This window comes from Xiphias gladius, chromosome 5 (assembly GCF_016859285.1).
Source record: "Xiphias gladius isolate SHS-SW01 ecotype Sanya breed wild chromosome 5, ASM1685928v1, whole genome shotgun sequence".
NCBI lineage: Eukaryota > Metazoa > Chordata > Actinopteri > Istiophoriformes > Xiphiidae > Xiphias > Xiphias gladius.
The window spans coordinates 12,164,051-12,178,477 of NC_053404.1; the positions used below are offsets into that span (position 1 = coordinate 12,164,051).

At 41.0% G+C, this 14,427-nt stretch overlaps 1 protein-coding gene across 3 annotated transcripts in view; it reads left to right on the forward strand.

Moving 5' to 3' along the window:
• The window catches only part of stau2 (staufen double-stranded RNA binding protein 2), an 86,311-nt gene that overhangs the window by 36,553 nt on the left and 35,331 nt on the right, over positions 1-14,427 (forward strand). For all 3 annotated transcript variants that reach the window (XM_040126243.1, XM_040126244.1, XM_040126245.1), the window contains exons 10-12: positions 1,626-1,754; positions 4,235-4,292; positions 11,703-12,064. In XM_040126243.1, coding sequence (XP_039982177.1) covers positions 1,626-1,754; positions 4,235-4,292; positions 11,703-12,064 — 549 coding nt within the window. The remainder of the gene's footprint in view (positions 1-1,625; positions 1,755-4,234; positions 4,293-11,702; positions 12,065-14,427) is intronic.

A 14,427-nucleotide genomic window follows, 5' to 3' on the forward strand; every position in this document is an offset into this window, starting at 1 on the left:
ACATGCATGCTAATGATTCAGTTATAGCAAGATGAAAGCATTACTCCGAAAAATCAGACACACATTTATTCAAAAAAGTAGTCATTTCGTTTTTTCTATTTCATTTAGTTTCAGTATTGCTTTAATGAGCTCTTCACTATTACCCATGACACATCCACTGAAACTCACATTGAAACTGACGATCAAGCACATTATGTAAAGTCACAGTTCTTTTTAAATTTCCTTACTTTGAGACATGAAAATGCTTTTGTTTAACTATCACAGGAATGTTGTTACTTAGAGTAACCAGGTTATATTCAATATGTAATTGTCATGTGTTTGAGTGTGTGTGAAATGATTGAAAACTCCTTTGCAATCCTTACTGGTTTACTGTCTCTCTTGATAGAAAGGAAAATATAAAAATATGCAAAAGCTGGCAGGTTTACAATCATGAAAGACAGTATATGAAACAGCTATTATATTTTGTTAACATTTAGATTTGTATTCAATGTAATGAATTGAAAAAATGAATTGTAAATGTTTTCTTCTCCTTTGTTTGTCATTGCTGTTGACACTATCAGTATGTATCAACAAGTGTTAACCCAAATCAGCAAGTCTGTTGCTGCAAGACAAACAACCAGCAAAGCTGGTGTAATCCAGTCCATTTTAATTTATACACATTTAACTGCAGTTTCTCTTTCTGTTTCTCTCTCTCAGTCAAACTCTCACTCTCTCCCTTTTTCCATAAATCTTTTCTTTCATAAGAAGAACAGATTTTCTCTTAGCTTCAGGCCGTAATTCAGCCTCAACCCTATTCTCTATTCCTCTTTGATACACACATTAAGCCCTGCGAGTGTGTGTGTTCCTTTTGTGCAGTCCACTCACTCTTCTAAAATTTCCACATTGTTTCCCTCGGTAAGCAGCAGGGCTCAAATGAGTCTCTGTTTTCGTATCTTTTGTCTGAACCCATCACTAGTTACAAAAAAAGGCTCCACTTTGTGTCAGAAGCCTTTGTAGGGCTGATCATCTTTTAAAATTTAATAAAAGAATAATTGTGTTTATTTTAGTAATTTGGTAATTTATTGAGGCTTTCACTCTAATTGTATGTTGTGGCCTACTTGATGCATTCAGACAAGCACTTAGTGAGCATGTCAGATGACTTTGAGTAAGTGCACTGAGGCCTGGCTGTTCACAGGCTTTGGTTCCCAGAATGTTATTTGTACAGTTTAATTGTCTGTTTGCATAACATAACGATGTCTGATATTCTCTTGGAAATATCTGCTTACATTCTGTGTAGACAGATTTAATGTTTTGGGATCACTGAAAAACAAACACTTCACTGGGAGCCTTTTTGTGCAATGTAAATTGCACAGATGACTCAACTCAGAAAGCGAGGCAAAAAGTTCTCGACTGAAAGTAGGAAAACTAGAGCAAAGTCATGAAAAAATTGTCAAAATTTTAAGACATCAAGTGATCAGCTATCACCTGGGCAGGTATCAGATGTGTCTGTACAGTCTTAATATTGAAATGTAAATCTGAAAATTTTGACATTTATTTGCATATCTTTATTTCATGTGTATGCACTTTGACATGTGTGTGTTCGTGTGTCTGTTCCTATGTATGTCTTTGCATTGGTGCCCATGCAGGTGAAGGTGAACAACGAGGTTGCCACAGGAACGGGACCTAACAAGAAGGTGGCCAAGCGGAACGCAGCTGAGGCGATGTTGCTGCAGCTAGGATACAAGGCCTCGACAGTCCCTCAGAACCCCACCGAGGTACCAACTCTACTTTACTGCTGTTACTTACACTAACTTATATATTTAAAAGCCAGTTTATATACGTCACCAACTCTTTTAGGATGTATAACTGTTCATTTCATTTTAGTGCCTGATCACTGCTAGCATAGGTAGGTTCTCACAAATTTTAGACAGTTTGTATGTACAGTATACTGTCAGTGTTCTACCTAAGAAAAGGAGCTTAAGAGCGTGAGAGAGAGAGAGAGAGAGAGAGTTGCATGATATGCAACAACAGTCCCTGGCCTGTATTGAACCATGGAAATTGCAGTTACATGGCATGTGCTTTGACTATTAGGCTACCAGGGCGCCACCTTGTTAACAGCTTGAACAATTTATTATTTGTTAAAGTAATTTTTTAATCAGATCAAGTTTCACATTTGAATATTATCTGATTTTCTGAGTTTGCTATGATATTAAACCAAATATCTTTGGGTTTTGGACTGTTGGTCAGACAAAAAAATGGAATTTGAAGATGTTAGGTTCAGGTTTGGTAAATTGTGATGGACATTTTTTACTGTTTTGTGGCAGTTTATCAATCAAATGATCATTCCATTAATCAAAGAAATAACTGTCAGATTAAGCAATTATAAAATTATTCTTTAGTTCCAGCCATAAAATGTATGATTACACCTCTGAAGTATTTCAACATTATTTTATGTTGGATTGTATTTCCCACATAGGAGATTTACAAATTACACTTACATCCCATTTTTAGGTGGTAAAAATGTGAAACTGTCACACTCTTATATACTCCAAACTGTAGAGTGAAAATAAAGTAAATGTATAATAGGTAGGTCACTCCAAGTAATATAATTTGAGCTCCACATCAACTGTTTCCATAAGTGTTACTAAAAAGGTGTCTTTCCCAAAAATGCAGAAACTCACACACAGACACACTCGGAAATGCTATGTAGGACGTTTTGCAGTTGGTATTCCGGACACACTAGCAGCAGGCCTCTAGGGATGGTGATTGTAGATGGTGGGTACCTGTGCAGCTGTATGCTTTAAGATTTCATAAAAGAAATTCTGTGCACTGCCCTTTCTTGTCTGTACCCTACCTTATCTCTACAGCCCTGGGAAAAATTCAAGAAATACTGAAATTGTTCAATTCTCAGATTCATCACGAGTCCCAGTGCTGCTCCCTGTTATGTAACCTGTTCAGCTCCTCTGAACCGAATGTGTTTTGCAAGCAACCATTGATCACCATCATCTTTATTCACCTTGTTGTTTTTTAAGCTCAAGGGAGCAGATTCAGATAGAGATGTTACATAACCAGGAATCAGGAACCAGGATTATTCAACATCCCCCATTATCCCACATATCTAGCTCATTAGTTAGATATGTGCTGCTGCATTTATCTTATTCAGACAGCCATACCATACAGCTAAAGGATGACACATTGCTCTTAACAGAATGACTTTGAAGTTGAGTTGTATTCTCTGAATAAATCACAACCCAGTTTGCAGTCAGTGTTTCCCTTTGCCCTAATCCTCATACTAAACAGTCAAGTCTTCAGTTTGGCCTGTTATGTAATTACCCCTGAAAAATTTCTACAGCTTCAGCGCATCACATCTTTGAAAGTGCTGAATCCCCTGCACACTGAAAATCCTCGAGTTGCACATGTCGACAAGGAAATGTCAAATGTTGCACACAAGTTATTGAATTTCTGTTTGCATCATTGCATGTTTTATTTTTTAGCCCTATAAGACACTATGTTTTGACGTTTAAGGTTTTAGATTAATAAGAGTCTGCTGTACTGGAAATAAGCAGTGAGACCTTTCTGGTTGCACTCGGGGCAGAATATTTTGACAGTAATGGAGTTAGTGGCTGATACATGGCTGTGCAGTGGCTTGACAACTCTGAAAACATCTCCATAAGAATTAGACACCTTACTTCTCTTTAGATCCTTAGACAACCCCGAGCTCTGTGGAAGATTTAAACAAGATCCTGTTTTGTAGAATAGGTTGTCTGTCTTTAGATCTCTTTCTCTGTCTCTCTCCGTCCTTCCCTGCCTCCCCTTTTGTCTGCAGCTGTGATGCACTACATTCCCACCGTGGGACTCTGGGTAATCTGTGCAAAAGTGTGAAGAGATTTGGGGTGGGGCGTACATTTGTTTACAACCATTTCATCTCAGCTGTCAGACAGATCAGAAATGTTTGTTTTTTTTCTGTTTCACATACGTGGGTTTGTGGCTGTGTGTTTGGCCAGGCACACACGCATTCCACAACAGAAATAATACATTGAATAGGATTCTTTTTTAAGCCACTAAACATTGACAACCCCCTTAATTAAGTAGCTGGCCTAGACAGACACTAGGTTCCTTAAGCATCCCCTCCTGTGAGCACTCGTCTCTTTATGGCCCAAACAGAAAGAAGGAACTTGTCTAACATGCATGAAGAAACTGTCTGTTTAAGAATCTACATCTCTCTTACCTCCTCCTTCTCTCCGCATCACTACAGATGGACAACAAAGGCTGGAATGGACAAAAGGCATCTTTTACCGAAGTGACAAGTAACAGTGAGTATCCGCACGTCCCCCTGTGTCTCTTTCCATTTCCTTCTCCTCCTCTTCTTTGGCTCTCCATCGCTCCCTCCATCCCGCAGGTGGTTTTAGCCAACGAGATGGCCCGGCGTTTAATCTCTGTGACTGGTCAATGGGCCTCTGACTGTCAGCTTAATTGGCCGTGCGTCCACGTGGGGAGCCTGCAAATTCAGGCTCATTCACACAGGCTTAGAGGGCCGGCACACTGAGGGCATCCGGGGAGTCCCCCCACCGCCTTCCTGTGCAAAAACCGTAGCCTTTCACTCAGGATTAACACACATATTAAGCACAAAAGTGCGCAGATGCACCCACACATTCCCTTAATCCTGCACACACAGAGACACAAAGCATACCATGAGACACGATATGTGATGATATGATATGAAGATTTATATGATGCAAGATATATCTCATTTAGCTGTATGTGTCTACATCATGCCACATGATGATCCAGACCCTCTGGAGCTTTTTAGTCACGCGTAGTAATGCAATGTTGGTCGGTCAGTTGGTCCACCAGTTAGGTCCAGGCTTAAATGTCTTGACAACTTTTTGCTGGATTGCCATTAAATTTTGTATAGTCATTCATGGTCCCCAGAGGAAAAAGAATATTGACTTTGGTGATCCTCTGACTTTTTATCGAACACCACCAGCAAGCCACATTTTCACTTAGATTGGCACTAATCTTTGGTACAGACACTCACATCCCCCTTAAGGATGAATTGTGTAACTTGACTTTTCATCTAGCACCATTATCAGGTCAGAATTCCAATTTGTCCAAAACTTATGTTAATAACCAAATTTATGCAAAACTAATGATATCCCCCTCAACCTCAGCTGTACTTTGTGCTTAGTGCTTATTAGCAAATGTTGTTAGCAAATGCATGCAAACAGGCTAAACTAAGTTAACATCATACCTGCTTCATCAGCATGTTAGCATTGTCATTGTGAGCATTTCATTTAGCTCAAAGCACCGCTGTGCTTGAGTACAGCCTCATAGAGCTGCTAGCTTAACTTCAAACGCTTAAGGCCAAGTCATGGTTTCGGCATCCACTTGGCCATAAGGATTTCCATTATGTAAATTTTGTCATCTACCAAGTCTGCAAGGGTCCACTCTGGCCCCTGTGCAGATGCAGGTAAACTGAGTGCTTGTTTAGTGCTCTCTATCTATGTACCGTAATACACAACCTATCCTATTCTTGTTAAGATGTTGCACACAGTCTTCTATTTTTTGACTTTTCTTTTTGTTTAGCCAAATACAACAAACAAACGAGCTCTTCCTCTTGCTGTCAGGAGGTCACCATCATGTTTTCTAGTGCACACGTGTGGAACATATCCGCGTAGGCATACCCCCCCATTTTGTAGTAAGTATTGTTTAAGGTTTAAGTCTCATTTAGTCTCCTGTCAAAGTGCAATAGCTATAGGTACAGTGCTGCTAGATCTTATAAGATTCTCCTTAAATGCAAAAAGCTAATATATCCCCTATTGACTTAACTGCATGTAAACATGCAGCCAAGTCTCTGTCACAAATGGAGCCAGATAAGAAGCAAATGGAAGAGACATGGAAAAGCCTCCTCAGTCACCCTCCCCCCATTTGGAAAAAAGGTCTCTATTTATAGGCATTTTAAACCACAGAAAAAATAGTTTCATGACAGGATTTATGCATTAATTTAAATTGGAATGTGATGGCCTTAAGGGGACACTTAATTTACAGATGGTAAAAGACTCAAAGTTCCCTTGACTGAAAAGTGTAAGAATGCAATTTTTGTACAAAACAGTTGGTCTCTATCAGATGTATCTGTTGTTCAGTTGTTTGTCTTTTCTGTAATCAAAATAAAAACAATGAAAAAGCCTTCCTCTCACCAAAGTCTAACACTATTTCAAGACTTCACATTCTATTTTCAGTTGTTTCCCTGGTCTCCAGAGTCTGGCAGCACTGTTATTTTCCAATTAATTCCACATGGTGTGGGAGTTAAGTAAATTAATATTTATTACAGGTGAAATAAGTTATGCAAAGACTTCATAGTCATTGTGTTGCTTAAGCAGATTTATGTGCATTGTAATACCTGCATTGCCCAATACCTCCAGAGCAAAGCCCCCTGGGATATGAAATCTTTTTATTTGGTGATTAATCCTATTGTTGGCTTGAAGCATGTCCGGTGCAATTCCCATTTACAGTTAATCTCACACTCAGCATGAGGCCTAACTTTCTGTTAATTACCCCTTTTAAATTGCCCAAACCGCACAACACTCGCACAACACTAATGTCTGAATAACCTTTATTGCATAAACACCATTTACAACTCATTCAAAGAGATACATCTGGTCAGCTGGTTTTTGTGTCTATGATTGCTGAATGGAAGATGTTTCTGGTTTGTCATTTTGATTGACCTTTCTGTTTATTGAAAAGAAGTGGGAATAACTCAATCAGTTTGCAGAATTACAGTGTACTCAATAAATAGAAGTTTTAGCATCTGAATGATTGTGAATTTTTTCAAAGTGATAAACAGTGCTTGTAGTTTTTGCTGAAATGTTTTTATAGAGAAAACCCTCTTAAAAAATGCACCCACACACAAACAGAAGAGAATAGGTTGTCCTGAATTATTTCTGTGATCAAAGTTCAAAATGAAGTAATTTTTCTTGTAGATATTTCCACTTCAAATGCTTGACAGCTTTTACAAATGTTTATATTAAAGAAGCTGCTTTCATAGCTAAGTTCCTTCCTACTATTAAGAGGCACTATGGAGCAATGTTTTACGAGTGGGCCCCCATTCGGTTTGTATCATGCAGATTGACAAACATATGCAAGCACGCGTGTGGTGTAATTCACATCCTGCTGTTGGTTTGACACTATTCTGCTGATTGACAGTTGGTGGTGGTTACGTTCCTACAAATGTAGCAGTGCACCAACAAAGGCAGTGGGGAAGAAGACTGCTGACAAGGATACATGGGTTTAAACATTGCACAATATATATATTTTTTAAAATGTGGCTTTTTAAATGTTGATATGAGAAGGAAAATGCATTCAACATGATTTTGTTTTGTCTTAAGGATACACATAATGCGTTTTGGTGAGAAACACTGCATAGAAACCAAACTTTTGTTTGTCTACAAGAAAACTCCAGAGGCCCAATTAAATAAAATGTTACATGGCTTTTAAAGTTACTCTCCTTATGATTTCAATCCTGGTTTTTTTCACGACACCAGTGGTTGCTGGTGGGTACTGCAAGTCTGTTTTAATAATACAGGCCCAGGGTTCTATTCAGGGCCAGTAAACACATCTTAGAGCAACAATGTTTCAGATGCTTAATAGAAGAAGAGCAACTTGTGCATCACTTTTATGGCACGCACAAACAAACCATGGGCTTACAGGATTCAATGTTTCAAAATTTTTGGTTAACAAAGACAATCAACGGTGTTGTCTGACACTAATAATGAAATAATGATTGAACGTTGTCATTGCATTATGTGAAATGCATGCATGCTTTGGCTTTGTTGTCCTATGCGTGTATGCAAGAGTACCCTGATCACAGGTGAGCAGTTTTAATCCCAAGCGGCAAAGGTCAACTTCTCCACTAACTATGTAAAACTTCTATATAGAGAGGCAGAAGAATTACAGAATACAAATGCATTGAATGGTAGTAGCTGAAAAAAATGCTGGCGTCAAAAACGGGTTTGATATGAGTAATTCTAAAGGATTATAACTTTAAAAGGTGTGGTATATTGATAGGCGTTAATCATATTGCTGTGGTTGTTTGTATCATTTGCCAGCCTGAGGTAACATACAAATTGTTGTCTACATGCCTGCAATGCTGTCATTGACCCAGCTATACTCCAAATAAAGTGCATTGCAGCATTATGGAAGGCAAACTGGGAAAAATTAGGTAAATGTGTCACTGGCTGTCCATTTATTGCTCTGTACTTTTATTCTTCTTGGATACAAATCACACACACCTCAGGCACCCACAAGCAATCATTGTGTATGTGTAAATGTGTATATGTGAATGTACAAGTGTCCTTTGCCCTGGTGAGCTTTGGGATGCAGTGCCACAACAAATAGAGTGGCTTAGAGACAGGCAAGGAGTGCAAAAAGAACGAAGACAAAAAGAAGTAAGAAAAGAATGATTTTTCTCCCTTCTATTCTCATGGGTATTGCAGCAGGACTTTTCACTCAAGTTGCCACATTTCATTTCCTGCTGTGCGTGTGTGTGTGTGTGTGTGTGTGTGTGTGTGTGTGTGTGTGTGTGTGTGTGTGTGTGTGTGTGTGTGTGTGTGTCTGTGTCTGTGTGTGTGTGTGTGTGTGTGTGTGTGTGTGTCTGTGCGCGTCTGTGAACTATGTGAAGGTCTTGCTCCACTGTGGTGATTTATAGCGGCGGGCTTCGGCCCTATCTGTTTTCGATCAGTCTCATGCTTGGCTCTGGCTTCCCTCCAGCACTCCCCTGGCCCACTGGACGCAGAGCCTGGGTGGGACCCCTCTGAAACTGCCTGGAACCAGCACCACAAACACACTCTCCCTCACTCTTTCATTCCCCACTTCTGAGCCTCCCTCTGCTTCTCCCCCTGCTCTCTCCTTTCCCTAACTTGCTCCCATTTCATGTACACAATTTCACAATCACTGTCCGACATCCTCATGCACAAACACACTCCGTCGCTCTTACTTCTTCACTCTCACTGTGTCTCCTCCTTTGTCTCACTTTTGCTCTTTCTTGCTCTCACGGTCTGGCTTGCCATCTGACACCAGCTTCAAGCACTCAATCACATGCAAACATCCTCACAGGCACGCCCACGCACACTTAAGCAGACAATCACACACACTCACATGGATTACATTCACTGCCCCCCCTCTTCAATAATCTTTGTCCACAGCTGATGTCATGTTGGCTAACACCTTTCATTTTTTATGACGCTACATTTCAGAATGCACAGGCCTGTAAGTTTTACTTGTGTAAATTCAAATTTAAGTTGTCATCAGGATGGGGGGGGGGGATCCTAGCAGTTGTGTCACTGCTGGCATGGGGCAGTTTGTTGTAGTATGAGTAATAAGTTCTGGATTTCATTGCTATTTCCTTAACCCTTCTGCTCTTCTGGAAAGGAACGCAAACTTCACTGTTCATAATGGGAAATACTGTATGCAGGTTCCCAGAAACCCTAGACTTGAGTAAGCTAAAGCTCCGTTTGTGTGTTTGTGTGTGTGTGCGTGTGTCTGTGTGTGTGTCTATGTGTGTGTCTGTGGGTCTGTGTGATGGTAATGTTAACTCAAACAGGAAGTGGCCTGTCAGTCATGCACTCACTCCAGCGCTTTCTCCCAGCTGTTGGTCCATACACGCACACAAACAAGCCGACAGACGTACGCACAGACGCATACACAGCTGGTCTTCCTGTCTCTGGTGACCTTGGCTGGGCTTTGGAGGCTCTGCATGGTTTTCGCATCCACTCATCCTCACCTCCTCTTCCATCTGAACTTGCTCCTAGCTCATCCTTCTTTTTTATCCTTTCTCTCCCTTCACATGTCGTCGTCTTCTTCTTTCACGTCTCATCTTCCTTCCTCTCACTTCCACCGCAGCTGCAAAGTGACGAAAGTACTGAGCAATAACCCATTGGTGTTTCCTCCTTCCACCTGTCACGACCATTTCAGGACAGTGATGTCAGAGTGCAGGAATCCAATATAAACGAATAAGAGTTATCCAAATGGTCTGGATCAGAACATAGGCTTGGAGCACTGTTCTGCTCAGCTGGCTAGATCCACAGCATGTCTGGATCAAGCTCCGTCCTGTTAAAGAAAAGTTGGTCAGACAAGAAAGGTGCCTCCGCCTCTTGGATCCAGATTGCTCAGGATGTTTCCTTGAGCCACCGAAATATTCTCACAAGAACCTTGATCTGAGACCGAACTTGCTTCCGAGTTCTGACGTGTCTGCTTTTGCAGCAGGATGCCAGTTAGGTGATGGTGCTGTTTTCCATGAAGTCATGATGAAGTCACTCTGTTGATATTGGTAGATGCTCCATTTGTGTCTGTGTGTTTGTGTTTGAGAGTGAGAAAGAAAGAGGCTTTGTGTGTTTCCCAGCAGACACTTGTGATTGTGCTCAGAACTGCCAAACCACATGAAACTGTCATTTATGTTTGGTGATGGAATGCCAGTTTGGGAGCCAACGCACACTCATATGCACACACAAGTTAGGCAAACACACATGCACAAAGTAGAGGTCCTCACGGGTCCACTTGGTTCTGAGGAATGGAGACCTCACCTAGGACCCAAGTTGGGTCCAAATTCTGCTCAGTCTAATAGGGCCAGGTCAGGTCTTGTTTTATTGCCACGGGTCTCAGGTCTCATGTCAAATACACCAGCGGATGAATGGACCCGAACGTATGCGGTATGACCCCTGATCAAGTGGTACTTCACAATCACTGCAGGACAAAAATGTGTTTAGAGGTAAGAGGGAGCAGTTAACAGTGAACTTCACAGGTCACTGGACCTTGGTTCTGACAAGGGAACTGAACCCAAGCTTATTGTAGGAAAATCAGTAGCCTGCAAGATTTATGCTATTAAATTACAGTTTTTTGTGGAATTTGATTCATGGATATTAAATAAGTTAAAACATTGTCTTTTGTCCATCTATCACCCAGTTGGTGAGACATTTTATTGTCTGTTCAGGAGGTCTTTTGGACTTTACATTATTAATATAAATTTGGCTTTGACCCATATAGGGGAATTATTTTAGTTTCTATGACTTTACACTTCTTGTTCTTAGGACATTACATTATTATTATTATATTGCTGCTCTTTTCTACTGCGGTTGCTTATTAATTGACTGAATTAATTCATAATGCATCATGCTTTTTATATTGTTTATGTTCTCTCTCTGTTAGGGTCTCTTTGGGTTGACAGCATTTTTGATTGGGTCTAATTATCCTTGCGTCTATTTGTGTCTGGCTGTTCTCAGGTCCCCTGTAGATCGGGTCTCTATTTTTTGAAAATTAATTTATGCACGTTGGGTTCCGGTAGGTTTTCCACGGGTTTTCCACAGGTCCAAAGTTTGTGCTAGAGGGCATGCACATGAGATAGCACAAAGACCCCCTGGCATTGTTTGGTAGTGAGTGGCAGAGGAATATATGTATGTGCAAATAATTTTGACACTTCAGAGCAATAATGACCAATAATAACCCTTTTTCTCTCTTCTTTCTCTCTCAAACTCCTACCTTTGTCCCTCTCTGCTCCTTTATATACACCATTTCTACCGTATTCATTCTTTACCTACTACTCTTCCAACTTCTCTTCTCAACTGTCCATTTATCCATCCCTTATTTGGTTCCTATTTTCTCCTCCTCCTCTTCCCATCATCTAAATCTCCTCTTCCATCCATCCTCTCTCCCCTCTTCTCTGACCCCTCCAGCCCAGAAGGGTCTGCTCCACCTCAGCCCCGACGTCTACCAAGAGATGGAGGCCAGCAGAAAGCAGGGGGGCAGTGCTTCAGGCCCCGTTGGCAGCAGTGGCGGCTCCGTCAACTACATAACATCCAAAGACATGGGGCCCTGCTCTGCCCCGCTGCCCCCAGGACACCCTCCATACTACAGTGGCTCAGCCTCCTCACCCAGCCCAACAGCTACTATGGCCAGGGAGCTGCTGCTTAACGGTCAGTCACCCACTGCCGATGCTTCCCTAGCCATAAAGGGGAAGAACCCGGCCATGGCCTGTGGCGTCTCGGTGCAGCCCGCACAGCAGCTGGACTACCTGGCTCGCATCCAGGGTTTCCAGGTGAGATGCAATAAGGTGGCCATGCTGCCACTAGGGTGTCCAGATAAGCACATACTTACTTGAAAGAAAAATCAAAAGGGATGGGTAAAATTGCCCAAGCTGTCAATTGAAAACAGACATCACAATTCAGACTTCCTGGTATAAATTTGACCAACATTACTTACTAGGGTTTCCCCCAAGAAAATCGGTTAGTAGATGTGGTAAGCTACTGCAAAGCAAATTTATAGTGTGTTCAATCAATCAATCACCTGCCGATTCAGACAGATCCTGATGAATCTCATTTTGTTATCAGTGTAGTTACTGGGTGATAATTTAAACACCTTACTCATTAAGTATATCGCCTGTGTAATGCAGTGCCACTGCACATTTCTCTCAAACTTAATGAGCCTAAAGCTTAATATTATATTTCCTAAAAAAGTAGTAATTTCTTCCGATGTTAGGGGAGGGTTCACCTCCCCCATAAAATAGTGCTGGACACCTGGTTACTCTCGTTGTCCATGCACACAGTTTTCCTTTGCAATTAAGAATTAATATCTGATTGTTTGACTTCTCGTTTTGTTTGCCCTATTGTGCTTAGTTTAGCTGTGTTTTCAGATCTCAGTTATATACTCACCAAAGTAATCTGCATTCACTGTAGTGAGTACAGTGGTAGAAATGATGGCCAGAGTTAGTAAAGTGAAACCTTTTGCTTAAAAGTAGTTCAGTTTTGCACATTGCACAATGTTGATACTTTTTTTCCTCTGGGTAAAAGCGTCATCATGGAGGCCTCCATGCTGATAGGCATACAATTGTTTCCAATTTCATATTTATTTCACTTGTTGCATGTAGGCTTGTATTTCATTTTAACTGGCACCAATTAGGTCATGAAAGCCACAATTTAAACTATGTAAAAGCTACAGAGACCCTGTGGCACAGTCATACAGTATGCACACATGCTAAAGTGACAGCACAGATGTCAACTTGGCCATACATAAATATGAAGTATAAACCTGCATATGAGAGTGATGCTGCTACAGGACAAGAGGACAGTAAAGAGTCTGTAGAATCTGAGTATAGGACTGCGCGATAACACACTATTCGTTTCCTTTTGTCACTGTGAACATTACAGCTAGGCTTTAGAGCTGGAACTGAACCTCACAGGTGCTTCTGTCATTACCGGGGTGGACACACACACACAGAACAGACACACTCACTCTTAACACTCTGTGTGTGTCTTTGTGTCTAATAGAGAGACAACCCAGGTTCCGTTTTAATCTGTGCCGGCTGATCTGTGGTGCATACCACGCCACTGATACCAGCGCCTGTACATTAAAGCTGCAGATGCTTTTTATCAGTTTGAGTAAAAACATTTTATCTTAACCTGCTGAGGGTTCCTTTGAAAGGCCTTTGTTATTGCTGTGAGCCTTCCTGTGTGTGTGTAACCTGAGAGAGCTCTGCTGCCAGGCCAAGCCCAAACACACTTGTACATATGCACACACACACATACACACACAGCAGGTTCTGTTTAGTGGAAATGGAAGAGTTGGGCTAAACCTGTGAGTGAAGTTTAAGTCCTTGTTGTTCTCATATTGTACAAACCATAACCTATTTCGCATATTTATAAATATTTTTTTGTCTATGCACCCTTACATGCATTTCTGTGAGTAAATGCAGGCATAAGCATCAGTGTTCTCACATATTTTCTTGTGTGTTTTTCTTAAGCAAGGAATTCAGGCTGTAATTGAGACATGCAGACAATATGTGTTCCACTGAGGGGATGTTTCATATCATGTGGGTTTGTAATGAGAACCTCTGGTTGCCTACACAGCCATGTTAGGCATACTTTTTAAGGATTATGTATTCTTTCAAGGCTTATGTATTCTGTTTTTGTGGGATAAACCACCACAGATTTCAATGTTTTTGCCAAAAACTAAACTTGTCTGTTTTTCCACTGGACATGCTTTGTGTCAGGCCGGCTTTCTGTCAAATACACTCAATAACAAACGAGGCCGCAGATCAACCGTAACATTTTTTCAGTAATTTGATAATAATATCCTGGTGTGATTAGTAACTTTGTTTCTGTAATGTAATTAAGTTAGCCAAGTGAGCGGATTACAATGACTTCCCAACACTGGATTAAAGCAACTAAGCAAGCAGTGAGGACATTCTCATAGTGTCTGTTTCATCCATCCAGCTCCACAGACAAAGGCCCGGACCTACCTGCTAAGCCCGTCTATTGATTTGATTGGAAAATAGCCTCTGGTGGAGGCTCTGACTGGATATGCAACAGTTTGTACCCACGCCAGCTTGGAGCAAGGATGCTGGCACTTACTCCAGTGTGTTTGTGTGTGTGCGTGTGTGTATTTCCTATTAATTTGGCTGGC